This window comes from Balaenoptera acutorostrata, chromosome 4 (genome assembly GCF_949987535.1).
Source record: "Balaenoptera acutorostrata chromosome 4, mBalAcu1.1, whole genome shotgun sequence".
NCBI lineage: Eukaryota > Metazoa > Chordata > Mammalia > Artiodactyla > Balaenopteridae > Balaenoptera > Balaenoptera acutorostrata.
In genome coordinates, this window is record NC_080067.1 from 76,994,473 (window position 1) to 77,021,862 (window position 27,390).

The window sequence follows — 27,390 nt, forward strand, 5'->3', positions numbered from 1 at the left end:
TAAATCTTAGGAAGCTTTTATTTGCCAATACTTTCCTAACTATAGTACCAAAAGCACAAGCAACCAAAGCAAAAAAAGATAAATTTGGACTTCATCAAAATTAAAATTTGGTCAATGAATACTTATTAATGAGCAAAAATTTTTAATTTCCCACATATAACAATTTTCAAATATACCAAATACATTATGGTCAGTTAAAGGCAAGGCCTCTTTTTAAAAAAAATTTTAAAAAAAATTATAACACTTTTTTTTTTTTGGCTACACCTCATGGCTTGCGGGATCTTAGTTCCCCCACCAGGGATAGAACCCAGACCCTTGGCAGTGAAAGCAGAGTCCTAATCACTGGACCACCAGGGAATTCCCAAGGCAAGGCTTCTTAACAGTGAATTCATGAACTTTGGGGACCTGTGAATCTTCTGATACATTTTGCAAAACTGTGTAGGTGGGACTGTGCATTCTTCTGGAGAAAGCATCCATAACTTCCATTAGATTTCCAAAAATATCTATGACACAGAACAAGGTAAGGATCTGAATTAAGGGAATAATGAGGCTCAGAGAAAAAGAGAGACAAAAGTAAAGAAGTGAGAGGCTGAAGCAGCCATAGTGTATTATAAAGGTGATTGTAAAAGGTCAACTGCCCTTGTCGGTCAACTACTCCTGATGGTCCTAAGTGCTAAGGACATCAAGGATCCCTACACCTAAAACAAGAACCAGCTGCTTAGCTGCCTCTTTCCTCACTCGCTGTGGGTTTGGCTATAGAAAAACCCACGCTCCCCTCTGGGGAAGAGGCTCACGGTGACTTTCAACAGAGGATTATGCTCTTCAAGGGCTTTTAAAAATCACCTGTGCTAGCCCCTATTCCAAGATCTGATATGCCTTCTGCCATATTAGGGGTGTGTGCTGGGTATGTGTGTGAGGTGGAGAATCACAAATCTCATAATGTGCTCAAAAATCCATCTAAAATCCCAGCATGTTTTAGCAGATTAAAATTGTTTAAATAATGTGAAACGTCAAAATTGCAGCGTAGCTACATGAACAAATAAAAAATCCATAAGTGGCAATTTAATTTTACTATCTCTTCAAGATATTCCCAGTTTACAAATTACTATGCATTTGTATATATGTTTACACAAATAAACATACATCATTCATTCCCTCATCTCAGATTCAGCCTCTTACAGGAGCAGGTTTCTGGGGCTCCAAGACGACCCTGTTAATTGGAGTTGGTGCTCTGAGGAGCCCCTCGGTCTTGATATCAGCTGTTGGGTGTGAATCACAAGGGCAGGGTCCACCCTATAGCACCACAGACGCACAGTGCAGATGCTACTTCTGTTGCAGCCCAAGTTCACGTATCCAGGTGCTTATAGAGTCTACGACTTTTCTCTTTTTTATTTCTGTTGCCATGTTTTTTCCAGGGCTTCCCAGCCTTCGTCTCAGAGCTCACAGTAGCTGCCGTCACCAGGCCACTCCCAGGCTTGTAGCCCATCACAGCCTGGACTCCTTTGGTCAAAGCTCTCACATTTTCCTAGGAAATAAGAGAAAATATTATTGGCGATGTCAGCAGTCTCCTTTACAGGATATACACAGGATTGCTTATGGAGAACTCCAAGAGAGTGGACTTCCATCTCTCACTGGTCCTCTTTCTCTCCCCATTCCTTAAATAAGCTTCTCAGCGTTTTGTCTTCACTTCATTCTCTTTGTCCTCAACTTTGTTTAGTCCATGGCTTCAAACAACGTCTATAACTAGACTCAATACCAGCTACTTTCTGGAAATCTCTATCTCGATATCAAACTTCAACCGGCCGCAACCCAAAGTTAGTTAGAAGCTGACTCTCCATTATTTCGGCTGGTGGTATAAGAATCTGCCCAGCCCTGAAGACGGCACACACTCTGTCTTCCTTACCTATCACATACAGCCAGGCCCTAAGTTCTGTGGATTCCACTCTCAAGAACTTTGTACATCTTTCCCCCTCTTCTCCATCCCCACTGCCCTAACCCAGGTGTTCATCAGCTTCCACTGGACCACTGCAAGACTCCTCAAATCCAGTGTGCACATTTCTATCAGAGTTCTCCATTCTGTATCTCTCTAGTCCTGTCCTCACTGATCTCTGATGGCCGCCTGTGGCCTGGGGAATCAAGTTCATATTCTCTCACATGGTATACAAGGCCACCTACAACATGGGCCCTTTACTGAAAAAATCCACTCTCACAACTTTTTGCCTTTGTTCATGCTACTCCTTCTGCCTGGAAATCTGGCCCTCACCGCTTCTTCCAACTGACACATTTTTATTTGTTCCTCAAAGTCCAGCTTAAATATCACTTCCTTTCTGTAGTTTAGCAAGGATGTGGAGAAATTAGAACCCTCACACATTGCTGGTGGGGATGTAAAATGGTGCAGCCACTTCTGGAAAGCTTGGCAGTACCTCAACTGTTAAACTTAGAGTTCCCACATGACCCAGCAATCCCACTCCTAATGTATATACCCGAGAGAAATGAAATATATGTCCACACAAACACTTGCACATGAATGTTCATAGCAGCATTATTCATAACAGACAAAAAGTGGAAACAACCCAAATGTCCAACAACTGATAAATGGATAAACAAAATGTGGTCCATCCATTCAATGGAATATTATTTGGCAATAAAAAGGAATATAGTACTGATACATGGGTGAACCTTGAAGCCATTAGGCTAAAGAAGCCAGTCACAAAGGACCACAGAGCGTATGATTCCATTTACATGAAACGTCCAGAATAGACAAATCTTTATATAGAGAAAGTAGATTAGTGGTTGGCAGGGGCTGGGGGCAGAGGGGAGTGGAGAGTGAATGCTAATGGGTACAGAGTTTCTTTTTGGAGTGAGTGGTGATGGTTACATAACTCTGCAAATATACTGTAACCTACTGAACCGTATATCTTAAAAGCGTGAATTTTATGGTATGTGAATGTTATTTCAATAAAGCTGCTTTACAAAATGTACTGGATCAGAAGTTAAAGAAAAACTTCAAAACTTACCTGATGGAAAAAAGTTTTGTCCACTACATTTTCAATCTGATTTGCTTTTTTATTTCTGCGTAGCTGCATTTTGATTTCCCCACCATTCGCTTTTTTCTCTAGGAGTCGCTGGTGTTGATACTGAAAGGTCACAGGATCTCTTCCAGGAGGAGGATGACAGTACAGGAGTTTACCCTGCAAAGACAACATGCATGGTAACTGCACATCCTCAGGGCCACCTGTGTGAGAGTCCACAGAGGAGGCCTCTCCACCGTGCACACTCTGACGGAACTTTCGGCCTTTTGACAGCTGAGCTGAGTTTTGGTCACTGCAACTGGAGAGTCCCAACTTACACCCTGATGATGATCCTTAGTGTTCTAGAGGTCTACCTCTTCCCACAGCTCCCACACAAGAACGAAATCTTCCCTGTGTCCCCTTTTACCTTGTTTATCGTACTCTTCAGTACATGTATATGATTATACTTAGGAGAATATTTTCCAAAACCAAAGCCAGGACGTAGTGGGACAGTGTGGCTGTACTAATGGGGACACTGGGCCTGCTGCTGTTGTCCACTGGGTGCCAAGTTTCCTCTTTCCACCATAAACACTCTAAAAACTGTGGTTGTTTTTAACTCATCTCCCCCACCCTCCATAGTTTTACAAATGGTAAATGACTAAATAATTCATCTATACAAATATTCTATTAACTGTTTTCCTCCCGAATTTTAAAAAAAGAGAATACGGCTGCCCTCTTTTATTTCTATGCTCCAAGCTCCGCTGATGGTATATTGAGAAGAGGAGGGAATAAAGTGAAATCCTCACAACCAATTAAGCCCCTCGAATGCTTTTGTGTAGAAAGAAGTAGCTTAATAAATAAAAACTACTGGGGCTAATTATGTGCCAGGCACTGAGCTTAGTGATGTGCATGCATGTGTGTGTGTGTGTGTGTATGTCTCCACACACATACACTGTTCTCATTTATTTCCCATAATAATCTTAAGAGATAGGTACTATTAATTCCTATTTTACTGATGAAGAAAACCCAAAACTTAGCACGTCCTCACTTGTAATAGGAGAATAATACTTCACAGACTTACATATTTTTAATGAGATGACAAACGTAAAACATTTAGAGCTATTCCTAGCAGGCCTAGCTTTGAATAAATGTTAGCTATGATTATTATTGTTACTGGACAAGTGTTGGAAGACAGGTATATAAACAGCTACACTACAAGGAATATTGTGATATAGCTGCAGTAGAAACACCCAAGGGCTGGAGGAGATGGAAAAACTGGAGACATAAATTTTTCACCTTCACTGCAAAGAGGTATTCAGAGACCTTCATCTCTTTCATATTATGTCAATCACTTCTATGATTTATATGATGCTAGCTCTGCTGGATCAAGAATATAATTCCAGTTATGGCACAATATCAATGAGACGATATCTCCTTTATAACCCAGCTGGTTGCCATTACCCTAAACATACGCTGTGGAGAAAGAAGACCTACTTATTCCAGAGGAACGAGAAGCAGGGTTCACTTACATTGACATAATCCTTCAGGATGTAGCGTGCAGATCGAGGTTGGTCTGGCTGTCCATGTGCTGTCATGAATCCTCGCATACCTGTGAGGAGAAATGAATTTTGCAAAACCTAAGTTAGAAAACATCACAACAAAGACAACTGAGGTGATGGAAATCTAGTCTTTTCTGTTATTACACTGTGCATTCTTATTTAACCTTAAAAAAAATCAATTAATAATGTAGAAAATATTTTGGTTAGCATTACCAAAAAACATCTGATAATCCAGAATAGACTATATTGTTACATCTGATCTTCTGACAACCACCTAGCAACATGCTGTGACACATTCAATCTCTCTCTACTCCAGTCATTTCTTCTATCTCTCTGATTTTAATTATTGATTCAAGGAGGCTACTTGTACAATGCTATGTCGTCAATATTATTAGCAAAACTCAAAGCAATAGAGCAAGTTTTCTTATTTAATGATATGTCTACACCTTTTTCAGTTTCCCAAACATACAACGAAGATCCCTTTAATACTAACTCAATTAGAAGGGAGTAGCAGAGCACAGTGGGTAAGAACACAAGCTTTGGCTGACAGGTTCAAAACTCAGTTCCCTCCCATACTAGCTGTATGTTGGCTCCTTCAGTTTAGAAGAAAGTATCAATAGTTAGAACCGTACACAAAAATACATTTAGGAAAAGGGGAAAAAAACCCCTAAGATTTAAAAAAAAAAAAAAAAAAAAAGGATTACAGTAAAATAGTTTTTCCCAAGTAAAACACCGAACCCAACAAAACTAAGAAGGAAAAACATTGCTGGGCTTCCCTGGTGGGGCAGTGGTTAAGAATCCACCTGCCAATGCAGGGTACATGGGTTTGAGCCCTGGTCCCAGAAGATCCCACATGCCGCGGAGCAACTAAGCCCGTGCGCTACAACTACTGAACCTGTACTCTAGAGCCCACGAGCCACAACTACTGAGCCCATGCACTGCAACTACTGAAGACCGTGCACCTAGAGCCCGTGCTCCACAAGAGAAGCCACTGCAACGAGAAGCCCGTGCACCACAACGAAGAGTAGCCCCGGCTCGCCTCAACCAGAGAAAAGCCTGCGCGCAGAGGCAAAGACCCAATGCAGCCCAAAAAACCCCCCTAAAAAACAAAAAAAAAACATTGTTTACTAAGTCGTTAACTTCTACAGGGCTAAAGAAACCATAAATAAACACTGGGAAAAACATCTGCAGCACAGGTAACAAAGAACGCCTACAAATCATTACGACAAAAACAAATGATGCATAGAAAAAAGTGATTCTCAGAAGACAAAATGGCTAACAAATATATGGACAGATGTTGAATTTCACTAATACTTTAAGAATGTTTACTCATCTGTTTTTATAAACTGGTTTTGTCCTCACTCTCTTTGATTTCATCAGAGAGAATCAGATGAAAAATCTTAAAAGACTCACATTCCTTTCAGTTTTATCTGGAAATCAAACCAGATGCAAAGTTTAGTACAAAGTCTACCTTTCCCCATCTTTCAGGTTAGCACACTGGAGAGGTCTAGATTAGGAAATCTGGGTTCTCACTGAGGCTATGCCACTAACCAGACACCACCTTGGGCAAGTCATTTCATGCTCTGATATCAGATTATTTGCCTTACGAAAAGGGGGATGAGAGGTGGGGGAATCTTTAAGGCCCCTTCTTGTCCTATGATTTTGTGACTACAGCAGTCTTGCAACAAGTGCTTAGTATTCATCCTCTTTAAAGTCGCTCAACTAAAGTAAATTCAAGCTCTGATTTTAACCATATAACTGTGGTTTATATCAAATCACCTTTCTCTGCCAGTAAATATGCAAATAACCTGAACTCCTTCCCGGCTGGGGGCAATTCCTTACAAGGCAAGCCACACACGCATGGAAATTTTTTTAACACCGCTTTTTCTTTAGGTAGATACGCGTCTTTCCAGATTACCTTTAAAGTTTGTGTTTAAGGTAAATAAATCACAATGAATTGGAGAAATGACAAAGATAATCCCCATGCAGAAAAAGAAAAAGCCAACATAGCCTTAGATCAGAAGCCCTGTGTCTACACTTGGGTCCTAGGCCTCCTATAGGAAAGGGCCTGAGAGAGCCTGGGAAGATGTGTCTCCCAGGCACTTGATTTCTATGATGAAGACCTGGGGAAGAGGCAAAGGATACAGAGCATCTCCTTCTCTAACTCTAAAAAGCACTTAACACTGAAGTAAAATACCACTCAGGCAGTGGCCGGCTCTCCCTCCTTTACTGCTGGACCAAGTCAGCTACCTGGAGGCCACCTGGTGGGCAAGACCAACAGGACAACAAAAATATCAAGCCTGAAAGATGACATGACAAATGCTAAGGAAAAATTCTGAACTTGTACCTTGGCAGAGTATTTCTCTTAGTAGCTATACTATTATATTTTGTTCACGTTTTAAAATAAATCACAACTCACATCCATAAGCCGTCAACAGTTCTTCTGATGTTGGAGGTCGCTGGGGATCTTCATCTTCTCTAGGCTTTATGATGTCAATGCCGTACGTAGCTTCTAAAACACGTCTTGGAATATTCTGGCAAACGTAAGATTGTCAAGGAATCCGTTTCTTTGAACTGACCCCCTCCTCCTCCCCATGGTGTCTTCTAAGAACATGGTATTTCAGCACCTCTGTGACAAAAAAACTTTTCACCTCTCCAAAGAAGAAGTACGATTATTCGTTAATTTAAAAGACTTTGCTCCCCTCTTTTAAACAAAGCCTTATGCACAATGATCACTTCCAAATGTATCCTTTAAAAATATTAAAATATTATCTCTGAAATAGACCTTAAAGATGACACATTTTTATGTAAATACACTATAGATTTGTGAGATGACCCTAATTCAGACATAAAGCACCGAGTGTTTGTTTCTAATCCTTACAACTATGTAAGGAGTGATTATTTTTTCCTCCCCTGTCTATTACCCAGATTTTTCTTAAGCCCTAATATACACATAACAACCAGAATTTTGGCACAGCACAGAGGATATTAGTGATATAGGTGGGAGGTGATCTCTCATCTGGTCAATCGGGAGGATTCCACTGCAAATCATCTCGGCTTTGGTAGAGACAAAGGATGGCATCACCAGGCCTGGGCAGTCACATAAGCAGAGGCCAGGTTCCACATAGAGAGTCTGAAAGACAAGTAAGAGGTTTATGCTGGGCATACAGCACAGGAAGGGAAAGAGGAGCAGCCCATGAGTGGCAAAGAACTCCAGAAAACACCCAGAGGGAGGAACTGGCAGAGAAGGAAATACAGAGGCCGATGCTGTAGAAATACCTGAAAATGCTTGGTGTGACCGGGCGTGGCAGACACAGACACCTTCTTGTTGCCCATGATGGTGTTGATTGTCGAACTCTTACCAACGTTTGGGTAGCCCACCTAGAAGGGTCAGAAGGAATGTTTACAGTATAAGTTGGCAAGGATCACAGGATGCCGAAAGCCTGCCCTATCTAAAAAGCCTATCTAAAGGTAAGAACGTTGGACTGGAAGTCTGAAGACAACCCTGAAAGCTCTCACTCTAGTATCTCTTGTAAGTGATGTGACAGGTAGGGATGAACTGGGAGACTGTAGAAGATAATTAATATGAACAGGGGTGTAACCAATATAAGCCTTGAGAAAGTTCATTCTTTGAGTTGGGCTTTGCCTGTCACCCAGCCTGCTCCCAGGATGCCTGTGGGCAACAAGAGGGCATCAATGTTCCCTATGACGCCAGGGCCTGACTGATCTCTGGAGTTCCAGTGTAGCTACCAAAGGATGGGGAATACAGACCCTCACGGAACAATTTTATGACATATTTCATCTTACCAGTCCAACAGTAAGTTGTCCATTCTTCACCTTCTTTCCAGAGTGTAGCTGCTTAAAGATCTCCAGTAATTCCTGCTTTGATACCAGGTGGCTAAAATTGCGTATTTGCCTCTTCTGTGGGGTTTTTCTTCCTTGAGCCTCAGAATCCACAGTGCAGCTTTCCTGCCAATCCTGGCCACAGGCCTCCTCGTCAGGGCTGCTGCCCTCTTCTGAACACGTCTGCCAATCCTCCTCCTCCTCCTCCCGACAGTCCTCATACTCGCTGTCATCTTCATCACTCCTGGCAACTTCATTAAGTGAAAGATGTTCAGTCTCTTTGTGTAGAATTTCAGCTTCGTCACAACTGGAGTTTTCAAACTCAGCTGTGATGGCTTCTCCACTGTCTCCGTTTACTTCTTCCTGATGAAATAACAGAAACCACAAAAGTTCAGAAGTGTGTAACAACTGCACTCTTCACTCTGGTGAACAACATTCAGAGTTGGTTATCTAAGATGAGCAGAGAACAAGGAAAGTTATGAAGGAGAAAGAAAAAGGTGAATAGAGGGAGAAGATAGCATGAGGATATAACCAAACTATCAACAGTGGTGTCCTCTGGAGTGGTGGACCTTCACTTTACACATTTTTGTATTATTTGAACTCTGTACAAATAACATGTATTACTTTTCTAATAGATAACTCTTTTACCTATTAAAAGAAAGCAAGGGTCTAGAAAAACCTGTATCAAGTTGAATTCCTTGGCAGTACATTTTTTTTGCAATGGGCTGTAGAATAAAACAAAGCATTTCTCATGAACGATAAAACATTTAACATTCTCTTCTCTGCACAAAGCAAGAAGGGTATAATTTGTAATTTGAGCTTCACTGTATATTTGCATTTTCAAAGACAGTGGTTTGCATAGTTAAGCAAACTGTTATTCTTTTATAACTGCCTTTAATAAATCATAGCACCATGGAGCATAGGTCCCTGTGTGTGAAGTATGAGAGCAATAAAACTCAACTCTACGTATGGAAATTATTCACCAACCAACGATTTCCTTTGGAAAGAGAAAGGTAAAAATCATTTACGATTCATGGGTGTATTAATCCTTCTGAATTCCTAGGGATAACAAAGCAGAAATAATTTATACTATTACCAATTAGTATCAGCAAGGGAGAACTGATTCAGATTTACAAGTGATGGAAACCTTCTATCATTTCCAAATGATCTAGCATTACAATGAGTAGCCGCCACAGGAGAGGGCATGATGGACTCAGTTAAACAGGCATCCTACATTTTAGGAAGGATATATTAAAAAAAAATGTCAGGGAAAAAAGGTATGACTTCATTGTCAGTCCTGGCAACTCAAAAAGAAATATGGAATTGGAAGCAATTTCTATGATAAATGAGCAATAAATGTAAAGAAGTCACTGTGTGCTCTTCTGCAGAACACAAGAATGTAAACTGAACATGAATGTGTATCAGGAAAACTAAGGCTAGAAGCAGTTTTGGTTCAGGAAAAATGATAAAGGCAACAAAAGGACTTTGCAGTAGTTACATCAAAAATAGAAAGAAAGAAGGGAAAAGTCAGTCTTTTGGGGGAACACAGTGCAATTTAAGAGATGGCCAAGAGAAAACCAAAGTACTCAATTCAAAAAAATGTCCTATTTTTTAAAAATAAGAAAGGTTAAGCAACCACAGAGAAAGAACCAAACTTCAGATAGGTGAGAAAACAGCAAGCATCTATTTTTAATAAGTTCATGTTTGATACTCAAATGACAGATGTGATTAGATATATCACAATGGTAGCTGGTTACTTGACTTGGAAAATCATGAATAACAGATTTCAGAAGACCTGGGAGGAATAAATAGGGTTCAACTTTTAAAAAGGAAGAAAGAATATCTTCCATAAATCATGCACTGTTAATCCAGAGTCTGACAGGGAAACAATTCCTCAAGTTAGGAAATTCCTCCAAACAATTCCTCCCCTGACAGCAACGGGAGGCAACAAGGGTTCCCTGAGAACTGATGGTGCAAACAAATCCCACTTCCCTTTGCAATCTACTCCTTGGTTGATAGGTCAGGGAGTACCACAGATGTAAAAGATGAGATGACTAAAACACATGGAGTACTCAGAATAGTAGTGCCTGGCTAAGAATAAGTTTTCTATGGGTTAGTTTTTATTAACAGTAGTAACAGAATAACTATTGTTATAGCCTTTCAAATACATCTGTATGCATCACACTAAAATGCTTGGTACTGAGCGCTTCTTAAGTCCACAAAAGGTCACAGAGCTCTATCCTTGGCTCCGGTCTACTCAACAGCATTATCAATGACCAGAAAGAATATATAGAAGGGCCAATACAAAATCTGCAGATCATTCAAAGCTGGAAGAAGAGAAAAGCAAATGACACACGCAAAATGATTCTACCTTGTTCCCAAATCACTAATATTTAAGAGGAACAGCATGATCCTAAGCTGAGCTAAAACCAAAATGAATACCTTTTGCCACATGTAAAGATAGGATGAGATCTGCTTAGTAAGTCTTCTCTTTTAAGTATTTGAGGGATGTGGTTGTTCACAGGTTCAATGAGCCAAGAGCATAAGCTCCTTTGAAAGGGGGTGAATCAACAAAAACTCTGAATTAGTGGGAGTATCCTGATCACAAGAAATAAGAGTACATGTCCTGGGCAAACCACACCTGGAATACTGTACTCAACCAGCTGCCACCCATTTTAGGTGTCTGACACAGGCAGACAGGCGCTCAGGGTGAGGAGTGCTCTGGAGGTCATGTGTATAAGGAGCAGGAAAGCAGACAATGTATCTTCTGCAGAAGAGAGAACAGGGGCAGAGAGGAAGAGGCCTCAGAGCAAAGGTAGGGAAGCTGACTTAGCTTCACTGGACTGAAGAACTTTCTAACCTTGGAGATAAAAAGGAATGAGACACCTGGTGTCTGCCATTTAAAGCAGTCACAGAGACAGCATGCGACTGCCAGGGAGGTGGAGGGAAGAACTCCTTCACAGAGTTAGAGCTCGCTAACTTGTGAGCTCACCAAGGGAGGGTGCTGTATTCATAGCACCCAGCTCAGCACACTAACCAGTCAGCAAATAGTTGATAAATAGAGGTGAGAGGAAAGGAGGTGGATAGGAAAAGATATGACTTTAAGTCTCTTCCAGCTCTAAGATTCTATTACTAATTTCTTTTCATAGTTGGTTATCATTAATTTTTACTAGAAAATAACTCCTAAACTGTTTCTGTAAAAAGTGGATTAAAAGATACAGAAAATAACATGGTATATCTTAATTTAGGACTACTTCATTTCTTTGTTTTCAAAACAAAGTCAAAAGAGAGTCTAATCAAGTCCAGAGAAGTTACTACATTCAGTTGTATCTGACTTTTTGTTCTGACTTCTCTTAAAAGCAATTACATACAAGGTCAGTATGAAACTTCCTATACAATTTTCTGCCTAAAATTTTAAAAAATTAAAAATTATAGGATTAATCTCCAAAATATATAAACAGCTCATTCAGCTCAATATCAAAGAAACAAACACCCCAATCCAAAAATGGGCAGAAGACCTAAATAGACATTTCTCCAAAGAAGACATACAGACAGCCACGAAGCACATGAAAAGATGCTCAACATCACTAATTATTAGAGAAATGCAAATCAAAACTACAATGAGGTATCACCTCACTCCTGTTAGAATGGGCATCATCAGAAAATCTACAAACAACAAATGCTGGAGAGGGTGTGGAGAAAAGGGAACCCTCTTGCACTGTTGGTGGGAATGTAAATTGATACAGCCACTATGGAGAACAATATGGAGGTTCCTTAAAAAACTAAAAATAGAATTACCATATGACCCAGCAATCCACTACTGGGCATATACCCAGAGAAAACCGTAATTCAAAAGGACACATGCACCCGAATGTTCATTGCAGCACTATTTACAATAGCCAGGTCATGGAAGCAACCTAAATGCCCATCAACAGACGAATGGATAAAGAAGTTGTGGTACATATATACAATGGAATATTACTCAGCCATAAAAAGGAACGAAATTGAGTCATTTGTTGAGACGTGGATGGATCTAGAGACTGTCATACAGAGTGAAGTAAGTCAGAAAGAGAAAAACAAATATTGTATATTAATGCATGTATGTGGAACCTAGAAAAATGGTACAGATGAGCCAGTTTGCAGGGCAGAAGTTGAGACACAGATGTAGAGAATGGACATATGGACACCAAGGGGGGGAAACTGCGGTGAGGTGGGGATGGTGGTGTGCTGAATTGGGCGATTGGGATTGACATGTATACACTGATGTGTATAAAACTGATGCCTAATAAGAACCTGCAGTATAAAAAAACAAACAAAACAAAAAAAAATGTATTGGGCATCTACTTTGCAGACCTTAGGATAAAGTGTTGAAAATAATATACAAAAAAAAAAAAAAAATTATAGCTACTATCAGTGTGCATCATAGACCCCTGGGATAGCAGACTATTTAAAAACCAGAGAAAGCAACCTTGTGACTCACTTTTTCTATAGATCACCCAACTATCACAGCACTTAGGGAAAAAAGAAACAAAACCCCACACATCAACAATAAAAAAAAAACCAAAAAAAAAAAAACCAGAGCACACTTAACAGAAGCCAAAATCCTCCTCCTTGAAACCCAACCTGAAAAAGTCCCCCAGGTTACCTTAGAGTCACCAATCAGTTGAATGGCTTCAGACAAAGCCGACCAGAAAATGACTTTCACATTTTCCTTTTCGAAGAACTCGGTCCAGGCACTCCGCTGCTCGGTAGTCAGCAAGTCAGCCTTATTTATCAGAATAACATTCTCCTTGTTGTCATCAATTGTTTTCACATAACATTCCTATGAAAGATAAAGATATTTAGATATTTCTCCAAAAGGGGAAAAATTAGGCTAATTATACTGAAGATCCCCAGCTATGACTAAAAGTTTTTACTGCCCCCAGTTTTAAATCATTCCTAATTTAAAGATTTTTAATCATGATACATTCTATGGATCCTTTCAGCAGGCTCTGAAAAGAAGTTAGGTCATCTATACTTAGAAAAAATACTCTTCACATAAGAAACTGGAGGGTAAAAAGAAATGCTTTCCTGCCCAGTTTAACAGCTTCTTATTTCTTTAAATTATATAGTTCCTCTCTTTAATAACCCTGAATTATTTCTTTTAAGCAAAGATAAAGAACTGTATAACTAGATTTGTCAGCCAGCAGGGACTATCTTCAAGCCAAGTGATGATAGCTAATAATAATCTTACCTATTAATATAAAAAACTATTTTTGAAGTCTAAAAGGAAAACAAGACCCAGTGATTAAATTAATTCCCAAGTACAGCTCTCCATTAGGAAATATACCAGAAGTATGAAAGCTGAATTAATAAGAGCTTCCCCATTAAGATTGTTATTCACCAGTGGATTTTAAAATAATCAGTACTATTCCTACTCTGGTCCTCAAACAAAAATAGGAATACTTCATGTGTGTTCAGTGTCTTATTAATTGAAAGCCTGTATCACATTATTTCTTGTGATCCTCACACCTTAATGACTACCCCCTGTGGTGTTTTACACACTTACTTCATTTGTAAAATACCGCAGGAGGTAATAACTACGGTGTGAGAAGAGAAAGCTTAGTGGGATGTTACCCATCCCACTAAGTGAAGGGACTAGGCATATGCTAAAGTAAGCAAAATGCTATTTCAACTAGAGTCTCTTAAAAAATGAGAAACACTGGCAAATGCCTATTAACAAAGTGGCTTCTAAAAGTAGAAAGTTCAAGTGTTTGTGCCTTCCTGCAGATGGAAACAACTGTTTGAAGAAAACATCTATCTAAACAGTCCCAAAATGCAGGCTCCTGACCTTGGGAGGAGCAGGAGGCCAGATTAAACAAAGCTAGAGGAGGGTGCAAAGGCCTGCCTAGGGTCACTGCTATCGGTGATGCTGTCCTCCCACTGCTGCCCAAGGACTTAAAGTTTGAATCATGTCACATTTTACTTACCAAATCCTCACACCTAAACAGGAGTGGATTTCGAGCATCTACTATCTGGACCACGATATCACTGAAAACAAATGTGAGGTACACCAATCACTGTGAAGTGAAAGGAAATAGTAGCAAACACTTTCCACATATTAAGCACTGATATAACATTTTAAGGTACACTTATCCTCAGTTTATATACGAAGAGACTGAAGTTTAGAACAGCTAAGTGGCTTGTTCAAGGTCACCAGCTACTAAGTGAGGGAGCTGGAATGAGAACGCAAGCACTCTGGACCAGAGCTTGTAGTCTCTGATGATGTTTCATTGTTAAAACTTTTACCTGTATCTTCTAGTAAACTCTCCTGGAGAGATCAAAGAGTATTCCAAAGACTTCAATCCAAGGTGAGGTCTACTGTACACTCAGTGCCTAGTTTACACTTGTGTTAAGTAAGGCCTCAAAAACCCCTAATATATCACCTGCTCACAGCTGCCACCATCAAAGCCTATATCTTATTTAAACCTAGGGCTGATAAGTGTACATGTAGCAAATCATCATCCACCAGTTCCAAGAATGTGTTTAAATGGCAAAAATACAAAACAGCAAAATATCAACTTAAGTTGCCATAATGAAGCAGGAATGATGAGTCCAACGCCTTCCATCACACGTAAGATGATGTAGCAATATGAAAACTTTCTGCGGCTGACAGCAAGCCCCTCGAATCCCTCACAAATGTAGTGGGGACGACAGCAGCTGAGCACTGTAAGAATAAATAACTGCACTTCTCCGGCACAATCCTCCCTCCCTTCAGACCCTGTGGCTAGGAAAGCTGCTTTAAGGGACAGCTGTGACCGCCACTGGAAGGAAACAAGCTGTGGATGTGCTACCACCTTCCACCAGTCTCCCGCAAATCCGTATCTGGTCAGCTTTTCCTGAGGTAGCTCCTATGCGACTGAAGGAAATGTATTAAATCAAGGTTACCATTTAGGGCAGAGCTTTTTTTTTTTTTTTTTTTTTAATTTTTTATTTATTTATTTTTAATTTATGGCTGTGTTGGGTCTTCGTTTCTGTGCGAGGGCTTTCTCTAGTTGTGGCAAGTGGGGGCCACTCTTCATCGCTGTGCAGGGGCCTCTCACTGTCGCGGCCTCTCTTGTTGCGGAGCACAGGCTCCAGACGCGCAGGCTCAGTAATTGTGGCTCACGGGCCCAGCTGCTTTGCGGCATGTGGGATCTTCCCAGACCAGGGCTCGAACCCGTGTCTCCTGCATTAGCAGGCAGATTCTCAACCACTGCGCCACCAGGGAAGCCCCTAGGGCAGAGCTTTTGACAAAGTGCATTCTCCTTCAGAATAGTTAAATTTCCAGCATGATCTAGTGAGTCAAAGAAACTCACAGACCTGCTAATTTATGACAAATTGCTTTTAAGTTCTCTAGTTAAGTGGGTCCTAGTATTTCCTTCTTTAAGGTAATATCTACCACTTTCCAACTGTGAGGATTTAACAGTAAATGCAAAAATGACTGCAAAAAATGGACAAAGCCTAATGAACTAAAATTACAAGGTCCACACACATTATGTCTACCTACCAAACAGGTAGAAAGAATAACCAGCTTAGACACGCCAGTAAGAAAAGAAGAAAAGTTTAAGGCAGCTTGCTTCGTGTGCTGAATTAGGATGCCTAGCAAAGTGCCAGCTATGTACCAGGAAGGGTTGATGCAACACAATGGAAGCGCCTTGTCTTACTGGAATACAGCGTTCTGCCCTCCGTGCCTTGGCAGTTTCCGCCATTTCAATGACATATTATACATCAAATCTTTTCTGATAACTACTCTTGAAATTAAAGAGGCAGATGGCGTAGCTAGCCTGTTACCAAACAGGAGACATCTGCTGTACAGAACATATCAATAAATATTTCCTATTAAAAGACACAGCAGTAGTCACTTTATTGATGTTTCTATGTGACTCAGATCCACTTCTGTGTGATATAAACTATATTCCCTGAGTCAGAAACATGTTCTCTCTTATAAAAACACAGAGAAATATCACAAAAAAGTAAAAGAGCAAGTAATGCTGTAATCCAATAGAAGCTAGAAGTTTCAATAGTACAGGCTTACTCTGGGGAAACAAATTGCTTATTTAGGGGCATGAAAAGCAAGGGAAGGGCCTTGCTGTTAAATCTGGAAGAACTCATATGGCTACCACTGTTCCCTCTCAAAGCCTGCAAAACATGAAAGCAAAGACTGGAACTCATCAGGACAAAGAGAAAGAAAGAACAGCAACTAAGAAACGTCAGCCCAGCGAGAAGTGAGCCTGTTCACGCCCCAGAGCTCCGAGAAAGCTCAGGATTAGAAGCAACACGTCTAGCTTGCATGGCGAGAGTGAGGTATAGGACTGAAATCACTCTCAGCAGGGAGCAATTAGGTCCACGCCCCTGTTCCATTCAGCCAGGCAGCCGCACGCCACCCCACAGCCCCTGTGGAGAAAATGAACCCATGGAGAAAATGAACCTGACAGGCTCCTGAACTGGGACCTCAAGCACAGGAGAAGGTGGGAAAGAGGTGCTGTACTGAAGAGAGGAGGATTAAACGTAAGTCTACACCCCAAATGATGGAAATGCCCAGCTCCCTTGTATTACACCACCACCTTCAGCCCTGTTCCTGGCAGGAGACAGTCCTCCTCTTTAAGAAACTGACTGATCCTAGGGAAAACACCCATAGATACTGACATCTTGGCATATTCCAAAAAAATAAAATTGATCCCTGCTCAGTTACTGTACAGTGAAGTTGACCAGTGGGCAAACTCCACCCAAACAAAAGTCCTGTCCATCAGCTTTGTAATGCTTTGTTCTTAAATATGAACAGACAACAAACATCACTTGACATCAGATGAAGGCCTCTTATGTAAAAGTCAGAAACCAGAATAAGTAGGAAAAAAAAAAGGAATGCAGAGGGAAGACAGACAATAAAGGAAGTAGGAGAAAATCTACAATTAAATAGTAAACTATAAGCGTGCAAATGGGGGCATTCCCTCAAGGGTGAGGTTTCAATATTTCACATTGTTACCATTTATCTTTGGAAATAAGAAAACAGACATTTTCAGCAGTATGTACCCCAAATGCTAATGAGGCCCTGAAGGAGAGATTAGCTCACTCTGCTCCCTGGGAGAACCATACTGGGTCTTCCCAAGCCCCATTCAAGCCTGCATGGAGCCCGCGATCAGGAGCAAGCTTCCCCTTTCTTCAGGCTTAGAGATTTGCCTTGCTACTCTGACCTCCTCACATCCCAGGCCAACAGCCCTCTCTGCCCCTGAGGGAGCGAGATGATGGGGGGAGGTATATAAGTGACTTAAAAAAAAAAGAGAGAGAGATATAATTCACATATCAGAAGATCCATCTTTTAAAAAGTGTACAGTTCAGTGGTTTTTAGTATATTCACAAAGTGGTGCAACCATCACCACTATCTAATTCCAGATCATTTTCATCACTCTAAAAGGAAATGTAAATAACTTCTACAAATTTAATCCAAGTCCTTTTTCTTAGTAACGGTGCTAAATGTGCTAATATTCTTTCCCAGAGAATCCCAGTTAAAGCGCCCTGTTTCCTAATGTTCTTATTGGGTATATTTTATGGACTAAACAAACAAACCCACATCCTAAGGGCTCCTTGTTAAAAGCATCATTTCAAATATAAGGTTCATTTATGATCTCCAAAATTTACAAGCAGCTCATGCAGCTCAATATCAAAAAAACAAACAACCCAATCCAAAAATGGGCAGAAGACCTAAACAGACATTTCTCCAAAGAAGATATACAGATTGCCAACAAACACATGAAAGAATGCTCAACATCACTAATCATTAGAGAAATGCAAATAAAACTACAATGAGATATCATTTCACACCAGTCAGAACGGCCATCATCAAAAAATCTACAAACAATAAATGCTGGAGAGGGTGTGGAGAAAAGGGAACTCTCTTGCACTGTTGGTGGGAATGTAAATTGATACAGCCACTATGGAGAACAGTATGGAGGGTCCTTAAAAAACTAAAAATAGAACTACCATACGACCCAGCAATCCCACTACTGGGCATATACCCTGGGAAAGCCATAATTCAAAAAGAGTCATGTACCACAATGTTCACTGCAGCTCTATTTACAATAGCCAGGATATGGAAGACACCTAAGTGTCCATCAACAGATGAATGGATAAAGAAGATGTGGCACATATATACAATGGAATATTACTCAGCCATAAAAAGAAACGAAATGGAGTTATTTGTAGTGAGGTGGATGACCTAGAGTCTGTCATACAGAGTGAAGTAAGTTAGAAAGAGAAAAACAAATACCGTATGCTAACACATATATATGGAATCTAAAAAAAAAAAAAAAAAGGGTCATGAAGAACCTAGGGACACGGGAATAAAGACGCAGACCTACTAGAGAACGGACTTCAGGATACGGGGAGGGGGAAGGGTAAGCTGGGACAAAGTGAGAGAGTGGCATGGACATATATACACTACCAAATATAAAACAGATAGCTAGTGGGAAGCAGCCGCATAGCACAGGGAGATCAGCTTGGTGCCTTTTGACCATCTAGAGGGGTGGGATAGGGAGGGTGGGAGGGAGGGAGACGCAAGAGGGAAGAGATTTGGGGATATATGTGTATGTATAACTGATTCACTTTGTTATAAAGCGGAAACTAACACACCACTGTAAAGCAATTATACTCCAATAAAGATGTTGAAAAAAAAAGGTTCATTTATGGAATCCTTATAAATAATTCATACACTCTTTGACAAAAATAAAAACCTTTTAGCTATCAGGATATGGAAAAGACTTAAAAAATCTCACAGTCTCAACTTATCAAAGGCATTCTCTTCTTTTCAAAGCCCAATTAAAACAAATCACTCCTTAATTTCCCCCAATACTACGAACTGCTCCTTCCTCTGCTCTGACTCAGCCCACTATCCTCTCTCTAATACAACAGGAACCACACTCCAGTTTGTATTTTACTCATACCTTAGTGCAATGATTGCATTTCATCCAACTGTATGCCCCTGGAGCTTGGCCCTTTTCTTGGCCTCCCCCATAACATATTTGCTCTTTGCAAGCAGACACCTACCCCTTTCCCAGCCATATTTTCCGTATTACAGGTAGGAACTCATACTCATTTGCTGAAAAACTACAGGTGCTTCAGAACTCATCTTACAGAAGATAGTCACCACTCTTGCAAGTTTATCAATGTGTTTATCTAATAACAAAAACCCCTTATATTTAAAAAGAAATATAGTATCATACTTTCAGGTTTTATAATAATTCTCAGTAGCCCCGTGCATAACTTGATCCTGTCCCCTCAGCCCCTCCCTGGGCTCACAAACATATATAACTTCCCAATCTAATATACCGCCACCACCACATACCCCTTACACAAAATGAAAACGGTAACCTACCTTCTTTCAATCACCCTCCAGAGCTGGCGCCAAAAATCCAAATTTCTTTCAAATGGAGTCAATATTAGGTCTTGTTCCTCTTCCAACCTGGTTTTAGAATGAGAAGTTTATACCTCTGCCAGATTATAATAGTAGGGTTCAAGTAGTATAAACACCCAAATTCACTGCATTAAAAAAATAAGTACACAAGTATTAACTGTCAAGTGATTTTTATATACTTTCTGCTGAATCAACATGCAAATCAAATGCAAATTTTATACTTAAGCTTTTTAAGCCCTGAAAGTTTATTTAACACATTAAGTGACATTTCTCCCAGACACCTCTTCCTGGAAGAATGCTCCAGAGAGCAGTGATCAACTCCAGGGTGACTAATGGCTAGAGAAGGGTATGAAAAGGAGAAAAGGCCAGGAATGGAGCAATCAACTCACCATCTTTGTGCAAGGATGCATGTGCACAAAGCAATGTGGTTTGCACACACACCAATTTGCACTTATAAGATGAAATCTACCATTTCCCTTTTAAAAGAACAAAGCCTTCAAAATGCAAATAGCAATGCAAGCACACTAAAATGCCTAACTCAGAATTTCAAGGCAAATCTTCCTGTAGGCTAACACTCACCGGACAAGTTGACGTCTCCATTCTAGAAAGTTATCTTTCTCTGCCTGTTTGAGTTCTTCTGGGCTAGTTTTTTGGTCCCACTTTGGTCTGCAACAATCATAAAGGAAAAAAAAATTCCACATGAGTTACCAAAATAATATAGGAGATTGGGATTTAATAATAGCAGCTGAGAAAAGAAAGCAGAAAAACGTGAACACCAAATAAAAAATTTTGTATTTAGTGGCCTTGTTATGCCTTTTAATGTCCTATATTTTTATTCAACTCACCTCCTTGGGATACACAAGAACTGTTTGTTTTCTTCATGGAGTTTCTTAATTCTCTGGTTCTCCTCAAAAGACAGTAGTCCAGTTCTAGCCTCAGGAGGCACAAATTTAATATTAAGCTTCTCTGTTTGTAGGAAAAAAAAAGTACTGTTATTTAAGAGGAAGTATAGAGAGTGAATGTTGGTCATTATTTAGAAAACTAAAAATATGAGCACCTAAAACAGAATTTAAGCTTTCTTTATTTAGATAGATTCCCCTAGCCTTGAATTAATTATAATTTCTAAAGGAAGTTTTCTAGCCACCCCCCAAAAAAGAACACAAGAACAGAGCCTTACTAAAACTTTCAAAAGATCAACCACTTTTTCAAGTACTGATTTTATAAAACTCCACATGCTAAATGCATTTCATGGAAACAGAAGCAATAAGAGTGGGAAGAGATTGTAAACATTCATTACAACCAATCTCATTTTACATGTGGAGAATAACTGTAAGCCAGTGGGAGTGAGGGGGGAAGCAAAGATTCAGCAAGGAGACTCACTCCAGTTAGAACTGGTAAATTACTACACAGCTATAATTTATATGAAATATTTATGCACATCCACAATTAAGCTATATAAGAACTCAAAGGAATAAAAAAACGCCCAGTCTATGTATAAGCAGAGACCTCTGCTCTAGGGCTCTATCCCCCTCAAGTTGCTCCAGGCCCCTCTACTGTACCACACATGGCCACCTAGTCTCCTGGGCAGGTGACTCCACTGAGGTAAGCACCTGAGAAGCCAGCTAAGCTTCTTACCAAAATGCCAAGGGGAGGTCCTATCCAAGGATAACAGGACATCTTCAGCAATGTTCCTCTTAACCTTTAAGCAAAGACTGCAATCTGCTACCCTCATTGGACCACCAATACTGCACGGTCCAGTCACCTAGAGCAGCAGTCCCCAGCCTTTCTGGCACCAGGAACCAGTTTCATGGAAGACAATTTTTCCATGGACTGGCGGGGGGGTGGGGTGGGGTGGGAATGGTTCAGGAGGTAATGCGAACGGTGGTTCAGGCGCTACTGTGAGCCATGGGGAGCGGCAGATGAAGCTTAGCTCGCTCGCCCACTGCTCACCTCCTGCTGTGCGGCCCGGTTCCTAACAGGTCGAGGACTGGTACCTAGGTTGGGGACCCCTGACCTAGAGTACAGCCAATTCAGTCACCATTCTCATTCATGTCATCCTCAACCAACAGTCAGAATACACATCCCTTTAGCCCCATACTGGATAATTCTTTCACATTATTTCCTCCTTCCAATGGTGATCTCCCACCCAGTGTTCCCACTTTGCTTGGGCCAACCTCTGTAAACGTCTCCAGCCCCTTGATTCTTTCCTCTTCTCCCAGTGTACCACCCAGCTTGCAGCTTCACTTCTTTCCCTATTTGGCTAAAACCACATGGTCCATCCATTCCACCACTCTCCGACCAAACATCAAATTCCTTGGCCCACTGCACTGAGCCAACTATCCATTCTCGTTCTCATTCAGTAACGATGCTGAGTTCTGCTGGAGGTAATCACACAATAACGCAGCCACCTGTCTCTGAACTGTTTTTACTACCAACACTTCTGACACCGAATGTGTGGGTTTTCCCACACCAACAACCAGTTCTCCAACTCTCCAGACACCAACTGGGTGTCCTACAATTCAATTCTATTCTGACACTAACTACCAGGTGACTTCCCCACTTCAGATGCCAAATCTCTGAATGTATTTTTATGGAGGCCCCATAGATTAAATCATTGGCCACTGGTGATTAACTCAATCTCCAGGACGTCTCCGCTCCCCAGTGGTTGAGGGAGGAGTTTCTGAAAATCCCAACCCTCAAATCCCAGGGTTGCTTCCTGTGGCAATCAGCCTCCACAAAGAAGTTACCTAGGGGCCCACGGGTCACCTCATTAGCATAAACTCTAGTAAGGCTGCAAGGGCCTTATTATGAATAACAAAAGACACTCCTCTCACCCCTACCACTCAAGAAATTACAAGGGTTTTAGAAGCTCTTGTATCAAGGAACCAGAGATGAAGACCAAATATAAATGTATTTCTTATTATATCACAGTATCACATCCTCCTCTTACTTGCTGAACATAAGAAGTGAGTACGGCCTGTGCCATCTTTTAAAAGTAAAGAGTTCCCAGTGAACACTTAGCATTTCTCATTGTTTTGCTCTCCTTTGCAAGGTCAGGGATCCATCCATGTGAGAACCGGCTTAAAAACCATGGACCTAACCTGATTCAAAACGCACTATGTACACACACACACACGTACAATTTTGCCTGCAATCTGAGGGGTTCACAGACAGCTGAAACTTGTAGCCTCCAGGTTAAGTCCCTGGCCCTGTGTGTCCAGGAGACAAGTGTTGTCTGAAGGCCACAGAGAGTTGAGACAAAATTCTATCACTTCTACATTATTAAGGAAAAAGAGAAAAAGGCATGAAATTAATTTCAATGAGGAATTCTTACCGATTTTTGAAAGGCTTATGGAAACTTCATTATGTAGGTATGACTGTTCAAGTCATTGGTCATTAGTGATTAACTTAATCTCCAGCTCCTCTCCTCTCCCCAGTGGGGCTAAAAATTCCAACCTTCTAATTATACTTACATTGCTCACAGGACCAACTCCCATCCTGAAGCTATTTAGGGGTCCTCATTAACATGCAAAAAGACACTCCTCACTCTTCACTTACTCCACCCCCTCCATAAAGTCTGGTTTATTCTAGCCCACTAAAAATCTTGTTCCTAGTCTTTTCTCCATTCTTCTACTACTACTATTTCAGTTCTGGCCTGATTCTCTTGCTGGACTAAAGCAATAGTTTCCTAACTAGTTTTTCTTCCTCAAAATCCATCAGTGATCTTTCAAAAAATGTTTCCTACTTGCTTACATCCCTCTAAAGACTCCTTTAAAGCCCTTATTCTCTCCTGGCCCTGGCCCTCCTCCCTAGTGTTTGTGCATCACATCCTGTCCCCATGTACTTTAAGCACCAACAGGGCGAAGCTCCTAACCGTTTTCTGAACAAAGTAGACTGCTGCTCAGATCTTAGTTTCAAGTGCTCTGCCTGCCTGTGTATAATGTCCTGTGTCATCTCACCTGTCCTGCTAACATCTACTCATCTTTTAAGACTCAGCCCCAGGGTAAAGCTTGCCCTGACTGGCCCTAGTTTTCCTTCAGACAGAAATGAACACCAACTCCATCTTTTATGACCCCATTCCCTGATACAGACTTCTTTTATAGCACCTTAGACAAAATTCTGCAGAAACAAAATTTGTCTTAGTCAACACCATACTTTCAGGAGCCAGTACAATACCTGAGAGTAGCTGGGGCTCAATAAAAGCATTTTGAACAAATGAATGAATTTGCTAAACAACATAATAACACTTATAATAAGAGAAGAGCAATAGAGATGGTAGTTTATAATGCTGTCTCTGTGCCAGGCAGTTTTCTAAGTACTTAGAAAAAACAAAAACAAAAACAAAAAAAGGGAAAGCAGTGATTAAAACAAATTACATGCATGGAAAAATTCACTATTATGTGTTAACAAGTGCTTTAAAATACAATTCAAATTGCCTAAGTTACAGCAGCAGGCCCAGGATTTTGCTTCTAACAATGGTATCAGAAAACATTTTCTGAAAAATGCTGGTATTGTCACTGTAATGTTGACTGGTCTCTTTCCTTATGAGAGACTGAGGTTCTTGAATTTGATATGATGATGGATAACCTGAAGTGTCTTTTAGAGCTGAATTTGAAAACTGTGGCACATTCTGTACCTCCCAGTTGAGTTCATCTGGACCTGCCCACACTGCTTCTGGGATATCTGCCTTTGGATTAAAGACAGCTCCTTTATGAGTTTGGTAGGATCGGCAAAACACTTCCAAGTAGACTTATTTGTATATAGTCAGCAAAGACACAAATGTGCTGTAGGCACTCAGCAACAACTTACCAGCTACAAACTCTGTTCCTGCAAGTTCCGCAGTGGCAAGGAATTCATCCAGGGAGCTCTGTTCAGTCACGGACTGAAGATTAAGACGACCCCAATCATAGCCATCATTGAGTTCACTTGTGTGCAACTATGAATAAAACACAAGGTGGTAATACAGCTGCTCTCTTCTGCTCTTAACATCCAAACTAACTCCCAAGTAACTATTCTATGGTCTTGAGGGTGGTATCAGCCCCTTTAGAGTCAATACTAATAAGAGTTAACATTTAAATTAGCACTTTCTTACCTCTTGATAGTTACTCTCCATTTATTTTCTCATTTTATTTTCAAAATCTTTTAAGATAAATTTTATTGTATCTCTGCTTTACTGATGAGGAAACAGGATTAAATTAGATAAAATAACTTACCTATAGTGGCAAGCTAATATGTGGTAGAGGTAAGAACCTGAACCCATATACCATATACTCTGGTCCTGGCAGCCACTGTTAGTCACATTTTTTTGATGGAGACCCCCAGTAAGAAATACATTTCACATAGTAACCCAAATGCTGTGAGAAACTTAGTGATACAACTGTGTACCATTCAGCATAGTAAAATGGAAACAAAGGAATCCTGAAACAAAGTTACTTTATTACATGCCACACAGACTGGTATTTTCTTGAATTCTATTCTGTAGGGTGAAAAACCTGGCTAGTTGCGAGCTACTGAACTGATTTCCAGACACAACCCACAGTTTGATAAGATAAACACCATCCTAAGCTCTACACTCTGTACAGGTACAAGTAAATGAAAAAATTGAAGGTTAAAAGGCTAGGTGGTTTGCCCAAGGCCACAGAATCAGCAAAAATCAGCATAAGGATTAGAATCCAGTTCTTTAGAATTCATAATCGAATCTTCGCACTGCTTCCTAATGGGTACATTAACAACAAGTTGCTTCAAAATCAATTAAAATTACTGGTAATCTAATGTCCAGAGTAACTCTGACCTGATGAATATTGATGAGCTCTGTATGCTGTTTACTCTGCAGATTACACAGATGGAAGTTAGATGGTGTGAAGTGCACATGGATAATTAGAGACACCTTTGACTTTGCACAGATTCTTACAGAGAACTTCGTGAGTTCTCAAATACATGAGGGAATGAATGTCAAAATGACAAACACAAGTCAAACTACTTCATCCGCTTTTCAAGGATCCTAAAAATGATGATCGTTCCCAGGCCCAGGGAACTATTAGGCCCGCCAAACGTTGGAGATAAGTTGTTCAGCTTTGAGTGAAACCACTAGGGAATAAAAAGGATGAAGCAGGAATTTGAGTTATTTTGTACTTCTGGTACCAACCAGCGTCTATTGGAGGGTCAATTCTTTGAACAAATGAATACAAAAAAATAGTTTTTATGTCTTTCCTGTGCAGAAACTTCCAAACGCTTCCAGGGCTTACAGGGCAAAGACCAAACTTTCACCCTGGCATTCAAGATCTCACTGCAACCTCATCACCACCACCTCCACCTCTGGGCCCTGTGCCTTGCTAGAAGGAGGGCCTGTTTATCTGCCTGGGAGGCTCTAAAGGACTTGAACATTTGCGCATTGCGGTATCCGCGGGGAGTCGGGGGGTCCCAAACCGACCCCCGCGGTTAACGGGGGACGACTGTATTCATCCTTAGAAACCCTATTTTGGCATCATTTTCCTCTGGAAAATTTCCCTGTGACCTCTGACCCCAAGCTTCACAGCTTTCAGACTCTCATAACTAGACAGACTGGGAAAGATGACACGGTCTTACCCAGGAGTCGGTGGGACGATGGCTACGGCTCCGCTGAACTTGCTGGCGGATAAGAGCCCGGCCGAGGGTCTCAGCCTCCGGCGCTCTCCTCCGACCCATAGCTGCCCCGTCGGCGCACGAATCTGCCTTGCCGGACCCGCTCGTGTGTTTTGGACAGTTAGACGATAGATCTCCGGAAGTGACGTATGAGCTAGCCCAAGTAGTTAAGGCCCGAAGTTGAAGGGAAACACAATAATTGTTTCAAATCGCCACTTATATATCTCATATTTGCCACTATGATGGAAAATAAATGTAAAGTGGTCTGAGGACTTAATTTTCAATATATATTCCTAGGAATATCTCAAATTTTGATAAGTTGATTAAATTAAAAGAATGGTACCTTCCAAACTTGTGCATCGGTCTTTAGCGTCCGGTGTAGAACTAGGAGACATGGAAAACGTGGCCGTTCATATTCGGGATACTAGCCCCGCCTCCCGGCTACTTTCGTCAGAAGGAGGCGGAGGCCCGGGTGAAGGGTGTTCCTGCAGCGCTAGGTGGCGTTGCTTCCTGGCGCTAGTTTTCGGCCGGTGTTCTAAGGTGTGTCCTCGCCGCTGTCACGCACGGCAACTAAACAGCTTTTTGTATACTTGGTCTTCCGGAGCTGTGAATTGGTGAGAAGAGTCCCAGCCTGGATGGCAGTTCGGAATGGAAAGAGCTTGGCAAGGTTGCAAGGAAAGCCAAATGGATCTGACTTAAATGCTTTTTTTTTCAAATAATTTTTTAAAAAGCGTTTAAAAGTTCCACCTAGAATTGTATTTAAATTTTCCTGTAAATTAAAATAAAGTGAAAAACAGTGACCCCGCTCCATCCTTTGCGGCCTGGATTTTGTTTCTCACTTTATCGTTAGAAAAGTCGGGTTAGAGTTGTGTGGGTGTTGGGCGTTTAAGCTCCATTCTCCTTAATCAGGAGAAGCACCTCAATTTGT

The 27,390-nt window shown here is 40.9% G+C and overlaps 1 protein-coding gene across 1 annotated transcript; it reads right to left on the minus strand.

Moving 5' to 3' along the window:
• Positions 1-26,588, minus strand: LSG1 (large 60S subunit nuclear export GTPase 1). The gene is made up of 14 exons (XM_007195156.2): positions 26,427-26,588; positions 24,651-24,777; positions 20,687-20,807; positions 20,421-20,507; positions 19,803-19,889; positions 14,383-14,443; positions 13,059-13,235; positions 8,378-8,776; positions 7,850-7,951; positions 7,560-7,703; positions 6,990-7,113; positions 4,541-4,620; positions 3,018-3,191; positions 1-1,525 (listed from the first exon to the last, which is right to left on the minus strand). Exons 1-14 carry the CDS (start codon positions 26,523-26,525, stop codon positions 1,346-1,348), a joined length of 1,962 nt encoding a protein of 653 aa, XP_007195218.2. The 5' UTR covers positions 26,526-26,588; the 3' UTR covers positions 1-1,345.
• Positions 26,589-27,390: the final 802 nt, after the last annotated feature.